At 43.9% G+C, this 18,032-nt stretch overlaps 1 protein-coding gene across 9 annotated transcripts in view; it reads left to right on the top strand.

Annotated features, from left to right (window-relative positions):
- taf1 (TAF1 RNA polymerase II, TATA box binding protein (TBP)-associated factor) overlaps positions 1 to 18,032 on the top strand; it is a 154,499-nt gene that overhangs the window by 8,009 nt on the left and 128,458 nt on the right. For 5 of the 9 annotated variants that reach the window (XM_078546990.1, XM_078546991.1, XM_078546982.1 and 2 more), the window contains exons 2-6: positions 1,215 to 1,275; positions 2,352 to 2,491; positions 4,754 to 4,868; positions 10,838 to 10,954; positions 11,555 to 11,674. In XM_078546990.1, the coding sequence (XP_078403116.1) occupies positions 2,378 to 2,491; positions 4,754 to 4,868; positions 10,838 to 10,954; positions 11,555 to 11,674 (466 nt within the window). In that variant the 5' untranslated portion in view covers positions 1,215 to 1,275; positions 2,352 to 2,377. The remainder of the gene's footprint in view (positions 1 to 1,214; positions 1,276 to 2,351; positions 2,492 to 4,753; positions 4,869 to 10,837; positions 10,955 to 11,554; positions 11,675 to 18,032) is intronic. The other 4 variants (XM_078546985.1, XM_078546989.1, XM_078546987.1 and 1 more) reach the window with 1 other exon arrangement.

The raw sequence follows: 18,032 nt of genomic DNA, 5'->3' as shown, positions 1-18,032 counted from the left end.
CTGTAAATTTAGCTACCATGCCTTCGTTCCCCTCATCGAAGTCATTGATATAAATTGTAAAAAGCTGAGGCCCCAGCACAGACCCCTGCGGGACTCCACTCGTCACGTCCTGCCAACCAGAGAAAGACTCATTTATGCATACTTTCTCTTTTCTGCCGGCCAGCTAATCTTCTATGCAGGCTAATATGTTACCCCCTACACTATTTATTTCCCGCAATAGCCTTTGATATGGCGCCTAATCAAATGCTTTCTGGAAATCCAAGTACAGTATGTCTACAGGCTCCCCTCTATCTACTGCATGTGTTACTCCTTCAAAGAACTTTAATAAGTTGGTTAAACATGATTTCCCTTTCATAAAGCCATGCTGTCTCTTCCTGATTCCTTGAGCTTTTCTAAGTGACCAGCTATGACCTCTTTAATGATCGACTCGAACACCTTCCCCACGACAGACGTCAAACTAATTAGCCTATAGTTTCTTGTTTTCTGCTCCCTCCCTCCTTGAATAGAGGGGTTATATTTGCTGCTTTCCAGTCTGATGGAACCTTTCCAGAATCTAGGGAATTTTTTGGAATTTAACACCAACACACCTACTACCTCATTAACCACCTCTTCTAAGAGCCTAGGATGAAGTCCATCTGGACCCGGAGACTTGTCAGCCCGCAGCTCCATCGGTTTGCTCAGTACTGCTTCTCTTGTGATTGTAATTTCACCAAGTTCCTCTCTTCCCTCCACCTCCTGATTTACAACTATTACTGGAATGTTTTTATATATGCTGCATTCTTGATTCTTCTACCTGATCATACTTATTTTGAATTTTTCCTGTTACCTCTTTGCCCATTGGTGTCTGTCCTGTACTCTTTTAAATTATTGAACATTGTCTAGCGTTATTAATTCATTAATCCAATTTTCTGTCATGTGCAATATAAATCAACAATCACTTCTTTTAACTAATTTATAAAAGGTAGAAAAAACAGAGGCTGCCACATTAAACCCTATGAGTTTCCACAAGCAAGGGCAAGGTTTTGACTCTTTTCTAAAGTACTAATCTGTCGTGTACATTGATTTTGTCAGAGACTGGAAATGACTCTGGAATGAAATGAGCTTTGCTCATGTAAATTGAGCAGAGCCTGGTAAAGAAGCTCCACCTAGTGTGAGAACTAGTTTCCTGAACTACACTGGAACTTTCTTTGAATTGATTTTCTTTGGAACCCCAGGTGGAAGAGAAGAATATACATCAAGTGCTCAACCTGGACTGAAAAAGCTGCCACTGCCCAGGTTTGAGATGAATATAGTAATAATGTATAGAAATTTATAAGCTTTGTCTTTTGCCGATGGCAAAATAGAGTTAACCTTTGGCAGGTCAAACCTGAACTTCACCCAAATAAAGGATAATTTTCTGCTCATAAATTTATGGATGGAGAGTTCTGTTGACCTGTAAGAGTGGCATTCCACAGTAATTTCCATTTTCTATCACCTCCAAGACTCAGGAATCTGAGGTGATGGAGACCAAAGTGGGTGAATGTTGTTGGGGCCTTTCAATTATGTCCATTATTTGGGCAGATTCAGTACTTCTAAAACAATGAGATGACGTTCATCATGATTTCTCAAGGTTTTTTCTCCATAAAGCTTTCTGAGTATCTATTGTACCTGTGAACTTTCGATAGAAATGAGGTTTGTTTTATTTTGAATTCACTAGAAGTTTGTGTTGCAGGAGACACTGAATTGGATAAGTAATTATAGGGCTTCCATTGAGGTCTAGTTTTTTTTTATTTTAAAAAATTGCTTCCTGTATTAATGTTCTCTAGTACTTGTGTAAAGCTCCAAGGTTTGGAAGGCATTCGTACACATGTTGGTAATTTCTCCAGCTAGTTTTTGACCATGTGGAAATTTAGATTTTGATTGATTTTCTGCCTGTTCATATTGTCCATCCACCTCAAGTTGGCTGGAGAGTTTACAATGCAGCTTAGAAACCCATCATTTCTTAACAGGCAGATGCAAATAGCTTCAGATTTTTGTTGAAGAGATTGCTTGTGATAGATCTCATGGACAAAGTGCACAATAGAGAATGATAGGTGCATCTTGAGTCCTTCAAAGCTAGTCAGAAATCCACCTGCACAATCCTTCTGTCTCCAACCTGGTAGGTTTCACCACCCAGCCAGCAACGCCCCTCGATCCATGCACTTCTTTCCGAGCAAGTTAAAATTAACTGTTCATTGTGCTCAATGGAGCATCAGAACTGTGCTAAGACTGAGAAATATTGTGCCTTGCAGTACGATCAATTCAAGATGTGTGATTCGATAAACTGATTAAATCCTTCAGTCAGGAGGACTTATTTTTGTTCTAATTTCTAGACACTGGATTGGTGGTACCTCTGAAGATGTCAGACTCAGACAGTGATGAGGATCACGAACAGCCATTCTCTCTCACTGGCTTTCTGTTTGGAAATATCAATGAGGATGGACAGTTGGAGGATGATAGTGTTCTTGACAAGGTAATGTGCCTGTTGAGTGTATAATCACTGTAGCAGAGTAGAAGCTACATAATAGTATCTCCATATGTGAACCTAAAGAGCAGGATTAAATATCTTAGCAGGTCGAACCTGTCACTATTGTTGGCCAGCCTCTTGTTTATGTCATTAAACCCATAGTCTAAAACAGCTTCATGTAAATTATAGTATAAGCAAATAGCTTACACAATTAATATTTAATGCCTGTTAGTCTTCATTGCATGAGTTTCAAAATTATTTTTCACAAAATATATGTTGTATATGGAAAGAAAATTGTGGTATGCCTTAAAACAGAAGGAAGCTGCCAGAACTGCTTTCAAAGTAAACTTTCTCATAGCCTTGATATAACAAACATTTTCAATTATGTAGTAAAATTCTCTTCTAATAAGATTTCTCCACAGAAATCCTATTTGTAATTTAATTGTATCAATGTGGAGTGCCTGCTGCAGCTAACAAAGCTCGTCTGCCTCAATAATATTGGACAGCTGGGTTATAATTAGATTGTCATTGACATACAACCATTTTACATTATTCCATCTGTAGGTCTGAGCTTCTTTGTTGGCAGTTTAACCAGTAAATGGTTTTTCGCAAGTTAAGTCATTCAGAAGGCTTTACCCATCACTTCCATTACCCTGTCCTTACTAAACTTCAACAAGCTCTCCAAGACCTGGTAAATTGATTTCAAGAGCTTGGACTTTACTTTCAAATCCTTCTGTGGCCTCACTGTACTTTTTTTAAAAAATGTGTTCATAATATGCAAGCGTCGCTGACAAGGCCAGCATTTGTTGTCCATCCCTAACTGCCCTTACGAAGGTGGTGGTGAACCACCTTCTTGAACCACTGCAGTCCATGTGGCATAGGTGCAATCACAGTGGTTAGGGTGGAAGTTCTGTTATTTTGACCCCGTGATAGCTAAGGGGCTGCGATCTAGTGGCGTCAGGATTGTGTGTCACTCGGATGGGAACATGCAAGTAATGGTGTTTCTCTGTGTCTCGTCTGCTGCCCTTGTCTTTCAAGGTCATGGGATTTGGGAAGTGCTGTCAAAGAAAACTTGATGAGTGCTGCAGTGCATCTTGTGTGTGATACACACTGCTGCCAGTGTGCGCTGGCAGTGGAGGGAGTGAACATTTTAAGGTGGTGGATGGGTCCCAATCAAGCGGGCTGTTTTGTCCTAGATAGTGCAGAGTTTCTTGAGTGTAGTCATCCAGACAAGTGGAGAGTATTCCATCACACTCCTGACATGTGCCTTGTAGATGGTGGACAGGCTTTGGGGAGTCAGGAGGTGAGTTACACGTGCAGAATTCCCAGCCTCTGACCTGCTCTTGTAGCCACAGTATTTATATGGCTGGCCCAGTTCAGTTTCTGGTCAGTGGTAACAACCAGGATGTTTAAAGTGGCAGATTCAGAGATGGTAATGCCATTGAAAGTCAAGAGAAGATGGTTAGATTCTCTCCTATTGGAGATGGTCATTGCCCATCAGTTATGTGGCACAAATGCTCCTTGCCATTTATCAATCTAAGCCTGAATGTTGTCCAGTTCTTGCTTTCAGCGTAACACCCCTCCCCAAACCTCCACATACCCGATCCCTCCCTGTGGTTTCCTGTTGTTCAGCTTCCACTTAGTTCTTCTTTGTAAAGCCTTTCTCTACCTAAAAAGCATCACAGAAATGTAAGTAACTGGAGTGCTGGATGGACCACTATTTTCATGATGGAACAATCAATCAAGGTCAACTCCACCTCCAAGCAGGAAATAGCATTCTTGACTGACCCTGGTCACCAAGTATTATCAGTGGCCACTGGGATCAATATTGCCACCAGACTTCCCTTTGCAAAAAGAAGTGAACATTTAATTGAGAGGGAGAGAAAAGGATAATTTTCACCATTCCTGTCGATGTCACGTGTGTGTGTGGTGTGTGTGTGTGGTGTGTGTGTGTGGTGTGTGTGTGTGTGTGGTGTGTGTGTGTGGTGTGTGTGTGTGGTGTGTGTGTGTGGTGTGTGTGTGTGGTGTGTGTGTGTGGTGTGTGTGTGTGGTGTGTGTGTGTGTGTGTGTGTGTGTGTGTGTGGTGTGTGGTGTGGGTGTGTGTGGTGTGGGTGTGTGTGGTGTGGGTGTGTGTGGTGTGTGTGTGGTGTGTGTGTGTGTGGTGTGTGTATGTGGTGTGTGTGTGTGTGTGTGTGTGTGTGGGCACGCGCGCCAGACAAATCCATGTGACTTACAATGAGGTGTAACTGGCTCACTGTCTGTTCGCAGGAGTCAAAAAAGCACCTGGATGGCTTGGGGACACTAGGTCTCGGGACCCTCATCAAAGAAATTACAGCCAATGAGGATGATGCAATAGAGTCCGATGAAAGGAGCAATGCAGAGGGTAAGCAATAGCTGTCCTTAGAATCTGTAATTCAGTTTGAAAGATACAATTTGTATTATAGGTTGTACTCCTTGCTGGCTTTCCAGGTGTGCTCTACATAAATTCCATAACTCTACAGTCCATATCTTGTCTGGCTTGTATCAACTTGACAGTTTTCATCCCCAAATTCCTCTAGGGCTTTGTTCCGTTCTTCTGTTGAAGTCTTTTCCAGTCTTGCGTTCTAATATGTACCTCCAAAAATATCTTCAGTGACTATTGATCATTTACTTTGTGTTAAATTCTTACACATAATTAACAGCCCTAAATATTTAATGTCCCTTCCTCTCCAGCGATAATCTCAGCCTTCACAGAATCGCTCACTGCAGAAGAGGCCCTTCGGCCCATCGAGTCTGCACCAACGCGTGAGAAACACCTGACCGACCTACCTAATCCCATTTACCAGCACTTGGCCCATAGCCTTGAATGTTATGAAGTGCCAAGTGCTCATCCAGGTACTTTTTAAAGGATGAGAGGTAACCCGCCTCCACCACCCTCCCAGGCAGCGCATTCCAGACTGTCACCACCCTTTGGGTAAAAAAGTTTTTCCTCACATCCCCCCTAAACCTCCTGCCCCTCATCTTGAACTTATGTCCCCTTGTGATTGACTCTTCAACTAAGGGGAACTGCTGCTCCCTATCCACCCTGTCCATGCCCCTCATAATCTTGTACACCTCGATAAGGTCGCCCATCAGTCTTCTCTGCTCCAATGAAAACAACCCAAGTCTATCCAACTTCTCTTCATAACTTATATGTTTCATCCCAGGCAACATCCTAGTGAATCTCCTCTGCACCCCCTCCAGTGCAATCACATCCTTCCTATAATGTGGCGACCAGAATTGCACACAGCACTCCAGCTATGGCCTCACCAAAGTTCTATACAACTCCAACATGACCTCCCTACTTTTGTAATCTATGCCTCGATTGATAAAGGCAAGTGTCCCATATGCCCTTTTCACCACCCCACTAACATGCCCCTCCGCCTTCAGAGATCCATGGATACACACGCCAAGGTCCCTTTGTTCCTCAAAACTTCCTAGTGCCATGCCGTTCATTGAATACTTCATTGCAAAATTACTCCTTCCGAAGTGTATCACTTCACACTTTTCAGGGTTAAATTCCATCTGCTACTTATCTACCCATTTGACCATCCTGTCTATATCTTCCTGTAGCCCAAGACACTTAACCTCACTTTTAACCACCCGGCCAACCTTTGTGTCATCCGCAAACTTACTAATCCTAGCCCCCACATAGTCATCTATGTCGTTTATATAAATGATGAATAATAGGGGACCCAGCACAGGTCCCTGTGGTTCGCCACTGGACATTGGCTTCCAGTCACTAAATCATCCTTCTGTCATCACCCTCTGTCTCCTACAATTAAACCAATTTTGAATCCACCTTATCAAATTACCCTGTATCCCAAGTCCATTTGCCTTCTTTATAAGTCTGCCACGTGGGACCTTGTCAACGGCTTTGCTGAAATCCATATAAGCTACATCAACTGCACTATCCTCATCTACGCACCTGGTCACCTCCTCAAAAAATTCAATCAAATTTGTTAGGCATGACCTCCCTCTGACAAAGCCATGCTGACTATCCTTGATTAAACCTTGCCTCTCTAAGTGGAGATAGATTCTCTCCTTCAGAATTTTCTCCAATAGTTTCCCTACCATTGACGTGAGACTCACTGGCCTGTAGTTCCTTGGCTTATCTCTACAACCTTTCTTAAATCACGGAACCACATTAGCTGTTCTCCAGTCCCCTGGCACCTCCCCTGTGGCCAGAGAAGAATTAAAAATTTGGGTCAGAGCCCGTGCGATCTCCTCCCTTGCCTCCCTCAGCAGTCTGGGACACAAATCATCTGGACCTGGAGATTTGACCAATTTTAACCCTGCCAATGCCTCCAATACCTTGTCACTCCCTATATCGATTTGCTTAAGAACCTCGCAGTCTCTCTCCCCAAGTTCGATACCTTCATCCTCATTCTCTTGGGTAAAGACAGATGTGAAGTATTCATGCAACACTCGACCGATGTCCTCTGGCTCCACCCATAGATTGCCCCTTTGGTCCCTTATGGGCCCTACTCTTTCCCTGGTTATCCTCTTCCCATTGATTTACTTATAGAATATCTTGGGGATTTCCCTACTTTTACCAGCCAAAGCTTTCTCATATCCCCTCTTTGCTCACCTAATTGCTTTCTTAAGCTCCACCCTGCACTTTCTGTACTCCACTAATGCCTCTGCTGATTTGCTTCCCTTGTACATGCTAAAAACCTCTCTTTTCCTTCTCATCATATCCTGAATATCTCTGGTCATCCATGGTTCTCTGGGCTTGTTACTCCTTCCTATCACCCTAGAGGAAACATGTTGAGCCTGTACCCTCCCCATTTCCTTTTTGAACACCCCCCCACTGCTCTTCTGTAGATTTCCCCACAAGTAGCTGTTCCCAGTCTACCTTGGCCCGGTCCTGCCTTATTTTACTAAAATCCGCTCTCCCCCAATCCAAAACATTTTTTGCAACTTGTCTATTTCTTTGTCCACAACAAGCTTAAATTGTACCATGTTGTGGTCGCTATCACTAAAATGCTCCCCCACCACCACCTCAGCCACCTGTCTGGCTTCATTCCCCAGAATTAGGTCCAGCACTGCGCCGTCCCTTGTTGGACCCTCTACATATTGACCTAAAAAGTTCTCCTGTACACATTTCAAGAAATCCACTCCATCCAAGCCGTCAACAATATGCCTATCCCAATTAATGTTGGGAAAGTTGAAATCACCTGATATAATTACCCTATTGTTATTGTTTTTACACACCTCTGCAAATTGTGCATATATTTGCTCCTCAGTTTCCTGCTGACTATCTGGGGGTCTATAATAAACACCTAACAATGTGGCTGCCCCTTTTTTTATTCCTAAGCTCTACCCACATAGCTTCATTCAATGTCCCCTCCAAGATATCAGCTCTCCTTACCGCAGTAACTGACTCCTTAACTAATAATGCAACACCTCCTCCTCTTTTACCCCCTCCCCTGTCTCGTCTGAAGATTCTATATCCCAGAATGTTGAGCTGCCAATTCTGTCTCTCCCTCAACCTCGTCTCAGTGATGGCTACTATATCATAATTCCACATGTCAATCCTCACCCTTAACTCATCCGTTTTACCTGTAATACTGCTGGCATTAAAGTAGAGGCCATCCAGCCTTGCCTTACTACCTTGAAACTTAACGCAGCTGTACTCCCTCTGACTTGATTGTTTTACTGTATTATGATATGGCCCTATTCTACTAACATTCTGTGTCCCCTCCCCCTGCCGAATTAGTTTAAACTCCTCCCAACAGCACTAGCAAACCCGCTGCAAGGATGTTAGTCCCGCCCTGGTTCAAATGTAGACCGTCCCGCTTGTACAGGTCCCACCTTCCCCAGAAACGGTCCTAGTGATCCAGGAATCTAAAACCCTCCCTCCTGCACCAACTCGTAAGCCACGTATTCATCTGTGCTATTCTCCTATTTCTGAGCTCGCTAGCACATGGCACTGGGAGCAATCCAGAGATTACAACCCGGGAGGTCCTGCTTTTTAGTTTACTGCCTAACTCCCTGAATTCTTGATGCAAGACCTCATCTCTCTTTCTACCTATGTTATTGGTACCAACATGTACCATGACCTCTGCCTTATCATCCTCCCCCTTCAGCATGCCCTGCAGCCGTTCAGTAACATCCCGGACCCTGGCACCAGGGAGTCAACACACCATCCTGGAGTCACGTTGACGGTCACAGTAGTGCCTATCTGTTCCCCTGACTATAGAATCCCCTATTAATATTGCTCTTCCTCTCTTCCTCTACAGACAGGCTGCTTGTGGTGCCAGACGCTTGGCTCTGTCTGCACTCGCTGGAGGAACTAATGCCCTCATCAGCCTTCAAAATGGAATACCGATTTGCGAGCGGGACCCCAGGGGACCCCTGAACTACCTGCCTGTTTCTCTTGGACTACCTGGTGGTCACCCACTCCCTTCCTTCCTCAAGTCCCTTCAGCTGCAGTGTGACCACCTCTCTAAATGCGCTATCCACGATGCTCTCAGACTCGCGGATGCTCCACAGTGTCCCCAGCTGCCGTTCCAGCTCTGAAACCTGAGCTTCCAGGAGCTGCAGCTGGACACACTTCCTGCACCCATTCTGGTCCCGGGCACTGGAAATGTTCCCGGCTTCCCTCTTGGAGCACAAGGAGCACACCACGGTTTTGAGCTCTCCTGCCATGATCTATCCCTTTAAATTAAACCTTTTAAATCAATTACTCTAGGGCCCTTCTTTCCTGATCCTCATTGCTACAGAATATACAAACTGTAAACCACAAAAAGACCTTAAACTATAAGCGATAAAAGTAGTAAATACTTACCCGACCTTACCCACTACTTACCAGTCATTCCTTTCCCTTGTAGCCTCTACTGCTGCAGCAGGGCAAGACCACTCGCTGAAGATTTAAGAAGTTGGATAGCAAATAAAAAATGCAAATAGCACCTCTTCCCCTCTGCACTGAATTCCCACTGTGCACCAAATTGCCAGTACCCACACTCACTCTGGCTATGTCTCACTCAGGATGAGGTCTCTCCCCTGTTCGTGTGCAAGCCATTTGTAGCCGTTTGCAGTCTTGTAGCCCTGCTTGACAGTAAACTTGTGTTTCTGCCCCAATGTCCTCTCCATCACGACAGCAATCCATGCCCACATCTGTAATTTAATCCACTTCAGCCTATCAGCTACTGAAATCCTCGACACACCTCCTGATCTAGGAATCTGTTGGCATCCTTTCATTGTCACTGAATTAATATTCTGCAGCTCTCTACCTAACACCATGAGGGGGTACCATCATCACAACACTGTGGCAGTCATATTCTCAGGAAAACTAGGGATGGCCAATAAATGCAGACTTTCAAGCCTTGCTTGTATTTTAAGAATAATTACAAACTTCATGACTCAGAAACTTTCCTTGCCAGACTTCCACCATGCCTCCTTTCACAAATTCTGGCTTGTCCAAAATTTTGTTTCTTGTGTTTTGTCATGCACCAAGTCCAACTTGCCCAAACTCAGTGGCCTGCCTTTCACATTTAAAATTCTCAATTTGTCTTTAAATCCCATTGTCGCCATGGCTTTGATTGGCCTCTTTCACTCCTCTCCATCACTACAACATTGCTGGCTACACCTTTAGTCACAGGCCTGACTTTCATGGTATTCCCTCCCCAAATCTATGTCTCTTCCCTGGATTCTCTTGAAACCCATGTCTCTGACCAAGTCTTTGATCAACCTTCATAGCCTCTGGGTCAGTACAAGGACTTGGAATGTTGTTTTCTACATAACAAGTGCTATAAAAATTCAAGAAATTGTTCAAATCAAATGTGTAAATCAGTGGTCGCCATTTGTACTAAGTTTCTTAGATGTAAAGCTCAGTTTCATTCCCTGCTCCATCCCTGTAGATAAGGATGTTCCCCTCTTCGTCAGACTATCATCATGCTTATTTTCATCTCTCATCAGCCCAGACTACTGAAGCCCTTATGTATGCTTTTGTAACCTGCCAATTTGTTTGCCATAATGCTGCCCTGGTTGATCGCTCTGTTCTTTTCAACCTGACCTGTTGTGTACACCCCCATATTGCCATGTCAGTAACATCTTTGCCTTTATCTGTGCCCCTCTATTTCCCTATCCTTCTTTAAGACTCTGCTTAAAACCCACCTCTTTTGGCTGAACCTCCTAATGCCTCTTCCTTTGGCTTGGCATCCAATTTTTTCTTACATCTCAGAGAAATGTTTTGGCTCTATACAGATGTATGACTTTGCCTCATTTTCCTCCTGAAGACCTGCAAACAAGCCCTGAGCTGCTCTGTATTGTACCTCAATCTGGATAGCATTTACCTGACCTGACTAATGATTATTTTTCTCTGTATAGGTTGGATTCAGAGTAAAGATGATGCCATCGATTACTCAGATATCAATGAGGTAGCAGAAGATGAGACCCGCAGGTATCGTCAGGTGATGGGAAATCTTCAACCACTAAGGAAACTGGGTAAGTAGGATTATTCTGTATATATTAATCAGCTAACTGTAGTAATTAATGCATGGATGAAGAGTGAAGCCTGACATTTTAGTGATTGGCAATAAAGTTGAAAAATTATGACGGTAAACATGCTTTTATTGCCAAAGCAGACCTGTGATAAGTAATAGATTCAATATGTAAAAAATAGAATGAAAAGCTTGTGTTATGGTTTCAGGTATGAGAGAAGGAGCTGGTGGGCTTGGTATGAGGAAGAGTCCTGGTGAGCTTGTGTAAGGAAAAAAGAACCTGGTGGGTTGAGGTGGTAATACAGGGATCTGTGATGCCTAATATTTCAATCATTTTGCATTTTTCAGCTTATTACAGATTTTTCCTCATTGTTGACATACCTTTGGAATTGGATCACTAACTTGTTGGGCTTCACTATTGCAGGAGAGTAGAAAATGCTTTTATTACAGGAATTTCAATTTCTAAAGTTGCTGAAAATGCTGATATTAATGGGGAGTTGACTGTTTGGCTTAATTTAAAGCGTATATTAACCCTTTCAATAAACAAGACCTGCCTCCATATAATGGAAACTGTACACTAAATGATCTATTTTGCTGGCTGCAGAAGACAATGACGATGATGACTATGATGCAGACAGTGAAGATGTGGACTCAAAGCTCATGCCTCCCCCACCACCACCACCGCCACTAAATAAGGAAGAGGCAGCTTCACAGGAATTAATTGGTGAGTTCAAGTCTGTTAGTTAAAGAGAGACACAGAGAGAAAGAAAAACTTGTGTAGTACTGTTTTGTTTTTTTTAATCATTCATGGGATATGGGCGTCTCTGACTAGGCCAGCATTTATTGCCCATCCCTAATTGCCCTGGAGACGGTGGTGAGCTGCCTTCTTGAACTGCTGCAGTCCATGTGGTGTAGGTACACCCATAGTGCTGTTAGGGAGGGAGTTCCAGGATTTTATGTTGCACATTAACCTTGAATTGTTAAGCAGCATGGAATCACTGTGCACTAGTCTACAGGCTAGTAATTGTGGCAGTGCTGAGATATGTTGGTATAACAATCTAGATACTGTAGACAACATAATTTCATCCAATTGACAGGAATTTAAAACAGTCCAGACCAAGGCATGATAGTTCAGAAGGCTTCCAGCTATTCAACCATGACAGCCAAATCCCAGTAAGTGCGTGGGGGCATGGTGGTGGGGAGCGTAGAGCAGAATAGAAATGTGGTAGAAATAGGGGCTCTATACTTAGGGGCCTAGATAGTGTTCTTTGCAATCAAGAGCAAGATCCCCAATGGGTGTGTTGCCTACCCGGTGCCAGGGTAAGGAATAGTGGCTGGAGGGGAACTTGGAAAGGGAGGGGGTAAATCCAGTTGTCATGGTCCATGTTGGAACAAACGACATAGGCAGGAACAGAATGGGTCCTGCCGAAAGGAGCAGGAGTTAGGCTCTAAATTTAAAAGCAATCCTGCAAGGGTAATAATCTCTGGATTATTGCCCAAGCCACATGCAAATTCGCATAGAAGCAGAAAAATTAAGAGAATTAACAAATAGCTAAAGGGTTGATGTGAGAAAGAGTGGCTTCTTTTTTATGGGACACTGGTACCATTTCTGGGACATGAAGGAGCTGTACTGATGGGAAGATTGCCAACTGAACTGGGCTAGCACCTGTGTCCTAGTGGAAAAGGTAAATAGGGAAGCGTTAAAGGCTTTAAGAAACTAGTAAAGTGAGGGATGAATCTACAGGGAACGTAAGCAGCCTAAATGTAAACAGAACAGGAAAAGAGAGGATTGGAAAGAATAAAATAAGGGAGGACATTACTGGCATGGCAATAAATAGAACAGGATCCTAAAAAGATGGTTGAACATAAAGTGAGAGGAAATCCAGCTAAAAATGAGCTACTGTCTGGACAGCAATGAACCCTGTGTCCGTAATAAAACAAGGCAGCTGGAGGCAATCATGCTTTGAGAGGAGTCAGACATAGGGATTACTGAGACATGGTTATGGAAAAATGAGGACTGTAAATTATGCATTGGCTATAACATATTTGGAAAAGAGAGAGGAAGAAAGGAGAGGTTGAGTAGCTGTACTTATTAGGGATAAAATAATGCTAGTAGGAAATGACTGTAGGATAGAAGGATGCAGCTACAGCATGACAAAAATAGAATCCGTATAGATAGAAATAAAAGATAATAAAGGATCATTCACACTAATAAATGTAGTCTATAAGCCACCTAATAGTGGAAGGGAGGCGGAGGAAGAAATTTGCGGACAAGTTAGGGAATTGAGTGAAAACACATGGAATAATAATCATAGCAGATTTTGACTGCCTTGATATTAATTGAAAAGAAATAGTAGGTAAAGGGGAGGAAGAAGGGAATAGAGTTCCTACACTGTGTACAGGAATTCCTTCCAACCCAGTATGTCAAAACCCAACAAGGGAAAATATGCTATTGGACCTAGTAATGGAGAATGAACCAGGGTAAATAACAAAAGTAGAAGTAAGGGAACATCTAGGCAAAAGCGACAAGAATATAAAATGCTTTAAGACGATAATAAGGAAGGACATAAGTATGATGAAAATCAGATCAATGGATTGGAGAAAAGATGATTTTATGGGGTTGAGAGTAGAACTTGGGGAAAATAAAATGGGCAAAGATATTGGCAAACGATGATTTAGAACGACAATGGGAAACATTTAAAATGGCGTTCAGTAGAGTACAGGAAAAAGATATTCCACTAAAAGTAAATAACAAACTAAACACAACTGAGACTTTATGGATGAATAAAGATATAATGGAACAATTGAGAGTAAAGAAAGAGACATACATCAGGTATATAGATAGCAGAAGAGTGCATGATAAGAGAGAACGCAGAGAGATTAGGAGAGAAATAAAACAGCAATTTGGAAGGCAAAGATGAACTATGATATTAAATTTTCAAGAAGCATAAAACAAAATAGTAAAATATTTTACAGGCATATCAATAAAAAAAGTCAGCGATGGGAACAGGAAAATTAAGGGATGGACAGGATAACATCATTGATAATGTTAAAGAGATGGGAGAAATATTAAGTAATTATTTTGCTTTGACATTTACCAGGAAAATAGAACGTGCAGACATGACATTGAATGATGAGTAATGAGATACATGCATTTGAAATTTAAAAATTGTTAAATAAACTAACCAAACTCAAAAGACAATAAAACCTCTGGTCCAGATAGATTGCATCCATGCATTTTAAAAGACCCTATAGAGAAGAAAGCAGAGGCATTACTAGACATTTGTAATAATAATGTTTGTCTTTTGTCTGTCGGGATTATTTTGATTGGTTGGTGGCAGCACAAAAACAGCAGAAGGTAAGGGTGTGACATGAGATACTTAATAGCATACTATTATGCATACAGGGATATAAAAAGAGGGGGGGTGTATTATCTCCAGATGAATTTAACATACTTGGATCATTGCAGTCTTGCCTATAATGCACAGAACCCAAAATGCTTCAGTACTATGTTTGAGTGTGATATCACTTTAAATTACCCCCGCTACTTGTATAATTAGTGAGAAGCGTGTGTGTGTGTATGATTAATTAAACTGGGGGAAGGTTAGTAAAGACAGCTTGTTTGTGAGAACTGAGATGAAAGGTAAAGGTGCTAGGTGCATGCATTTGTAATGAGAGGCTATGGTGAAGTTGAATGTACGAGTAAATAGGATAAAAACAAGATACTGCTGATGCTGGAAATCTGAAAGAAAAACAAAAAATGCTGGAAAAACTCAGCAGCTCTGACAGCATCTGTGGAGAGAACGACAGAGTTAACGTTTTGAGGCTCTGAAGAAGAGTCATATGGACTTGAAACGTTAACTCTGCCTTTCTCTCCACATCGCTGCTCAGCTTCTGTTCTTGGATGGCGGAGAGGCGTTATGAGCCACTTTCTGAGGGGATGGCCCTTGACACCCAGCAGCCATCCAGCCGGGCTGGAGCACTGAAGAGCTCTGGCACCTGGGAGTGTCTGAGGATGTAGGCGTTGTGGGAGCTGACTGGGTACCTTGCACAGACTTGTAGAATCTGTATCCTGTGATCACACACTATCTGCACGTTCATGTAGTGGAAGCCCTTCCTGTTGACAAAGGCTCACCTGCTGGCCACATGTGTGCAGTCTATTGCACCCTGGCCGCAGAGGAAGCCAGCCATCGACGCGAAGCCTCTGGCTCGCTGTGTCTGGCTTGCCTGGTCCCTACGGCAGTGGATGAGGTCAATGCATGCCTGAACAGAGCGTCTGTCATCTGCTTGACACAAATGTGGACAGCTGATTGGGAGACACTGCAAAGAACACCCACCGACCCCTGGAAGGAGCCAGAGGCATAGAAGTTGAGGGCAGCTGTGACCTTCGGAGCCACTGGCTTGGGGTGTGTACCCGCACAGTTAGCAGCGATCTCAGGCCCAATCATCTGACAGATATAGTTGACTGTCTCCCTTGAGAGATGGAGCCTCCTTCAGCACTGCACCTCAGACATATTGAGGTAGCTGCTTCGCCGCCTGTATATCCTGGCAGCAGGATAGTGGCGTCTTCTGTGGCCCCTTCCACCTTGGACTACCTCTTGGCCCTGCACCCCTTGTGCCTGCGCCTGGCCTCCCAGAAGGGAGGCTGAATGTGCACTACTGGCCTCCTCCCCCTTCTAGCCCTCCCTTCCTCCTCAGAGGAGGTGCCTCCACTGGAGGGTTCAACTCCCATTCCCAGGCTAAGGAAGGCTTCCTGAAGCCTGCAGACCCAAAAACGATTCTTTGCTGCAGAGTGCTGACCTGAAGGTTGAGAGTCCAGTCCAAGCAGTTGGTATGTGTTTTGAAGTATTGCAGCTCACAAAGCAAGTATCAGTTACTTTGCAAATTAAATATTTGAATGACCCCATTGAGCCCTCTTATCCCTCCCCTGGTCGAGGTTTACACAAATGTCTCTTGCCCGTTGCGCCCATGCTACCACCCAAAGATTGCACGGGCGCCGAAAAATTGCCTTCAATTGGCGCCTCAAGGGCCTTAAGTGGCCCGTTAATTAATGGCAGGCACACATTGGAGATCATCGCATGTCCGCCCACTGAAATATCATGATGGCATGTGGTGATGTCAGGACACTCGCCCGACATCACCGCGTATCATTTTACGCGTCGGCGTGCGAGTTCTGTCCCTGCATACCAACGGGAAATTTCTGCAGCTGCAGTCATGTCCTGGAGCTGAGATGACTGACCTCCAACAACCACAACCATCTTGCTTTGTGCTAGGTTTGACTCTAGCCACTGGAGAATTTCCCCCCTGATTCCCATTGACTCCAGTTTTGCTAGGGCTCCTTGATGCCACACTCGGTCAAATGCGGCCTTGATGTCAAGCGCAGTCACTCTCACCTTACCTCGAGAGTTCAGCTCTTTTGTCCATGCTTGAACCAAGGCTGCAATGAGGTCAGGAGCTGTGTGGCCCAGGCGGGACCTAAACTGGGCGTCAGTAAGCAGATTATTGCTAAGCAAGTGCTGTTGATGACCCCCTTCCATTACTTTACTGATGATGGAGAGTAGACTGATGGGGCGTTAATTGCTGGGTTGGATTTGTCCTGGGCAATTTTCCACGTAGCCGGTTAGATGCCAGTGTTGTAGCTGTACTGGCACAGCTTGGCTGTGGGCACAGCAAGTCCGGAACACAAGTCTTCAATACTATTGCCCGAATATTGTCAGGGCCCATAGCCTTTGCACCATCCAGTGCCTTCAGCAGTTTCTTGATATCATGTAGAGTGAACCGAATTGGCTGAAGAATGGCGTCTGTAATGCTGGGGACCTCCAGAGGAAGCTGAGGTGGATCATCCACTTCTGACTAAAGATTGTAGCAAATGCTTCAGCCTTTTGCACTGATGTGCTGGGCTCTCCCATCATTGAGGATGAGAATATTTATGGAGCCTCCTCCTCCAGTGAGTTGTTCAATTGTCCACCATTCATTGGACATGGCAGGACTGCAGAGCTTAGATCTGATCTATTGGTTGTGGGATTGCTCAGCTCTGTCTATCGCTTGCTGCTTATGCAGTTTGGCATGCAAGCAGTCATGCGTTATAGCTTCACTAGGTTGACACCTTATTTTCAGGTATGCCTGGTGCTGCTCCTGGCATGCCCTCCTGCACTCTTCATTGAACCAGGGCTGATCCCCTGGCTTGATGGTAATGGTAGAGTGGAGGATATGCCGGGCCATGAGGTCTACACATTGTGTTTGAGTACAATTCTGCTGCTGATGGTCCACAGCGCATCATGGATGCCCAATCTCGAGTTGCTAGATTTGTTTGAAATCTACCCCATTTAGTATGGTGGTAGTGCCGTACAGGACATAACAAGGGATTGTGATGGTGGTGTCTGGGACATGATCAGTAAGATATGATTCCGTGAGGATGGCTATGTCAGGCTGTTGTTTGACTAGTCTGTGAGACAGCTCTCCCAATTTTGGCACTAGCCCCCAGATGTTAGTAAGGAGGACTTTGCAGGACCGGCGGGGCTGAGTTTGCCGTTGTCGTTTCCGGTGCCTCGGTCAATGCCAGGTGGTCCGCCAGGTTTCATTCCTTTTTTAAGACTTCATAGCGGTTGAAACAATTAAGTGGCTTGCTCGGCCATTTCAGAGGGCACTTCATCATCAAGGTCAGTCATATTCCTGCGGGTCTGCAGTCACATGTAGGCCAGACCAGGTAAGGACGGCAGATTCCCTTCCCTAAAGGACATTAGTGAACCAGAGGGGTTTTTACAACAATTGACAATGGTTTCATGGTCACCATTAGACTTGGCCTGTTTCTCTGTTGTTATCCTATGTAATCATGAATTACAACCTGAAGGCAGGTTTATCATCAGTTTAAGCCTAAGAAAACCTGATTAATTTGTTTTGGTTCCTCTTATAGGGAAAATCTTCCTTCATTAATATCAGCATAAGTTTAGAATAGTCACCATACAACAACACTGCGTGTCATAGAAACTCCTGCAGTGAGTGGGAGCAAATTTAGTGTGAGCTGTGTCAGTGGGGATTTTATACTATGTGCTCTTGGATGTGATGAATAGAATGCAATATGT

The sequence above is a fragment of the Cetorhinus maximus genome, chromosome 8, assembly GCF_964194155.1.
Source record: "Cetorhinus maximus chromosome 8, sCetMax3.hap1.1, whole genome shotgun sequence".
Lineage (NCBI taxonomy): Eukaryota > Metazoa > Chordata > Chondrichthyes > Lamniformes > Cetorhinidae > Cetorhinus > Cetorhinus maximus.
Note: the sequence above shows the minus strand (reverse complement) of the source record. Positions and strands in the feature narration are given on the sequence as shown.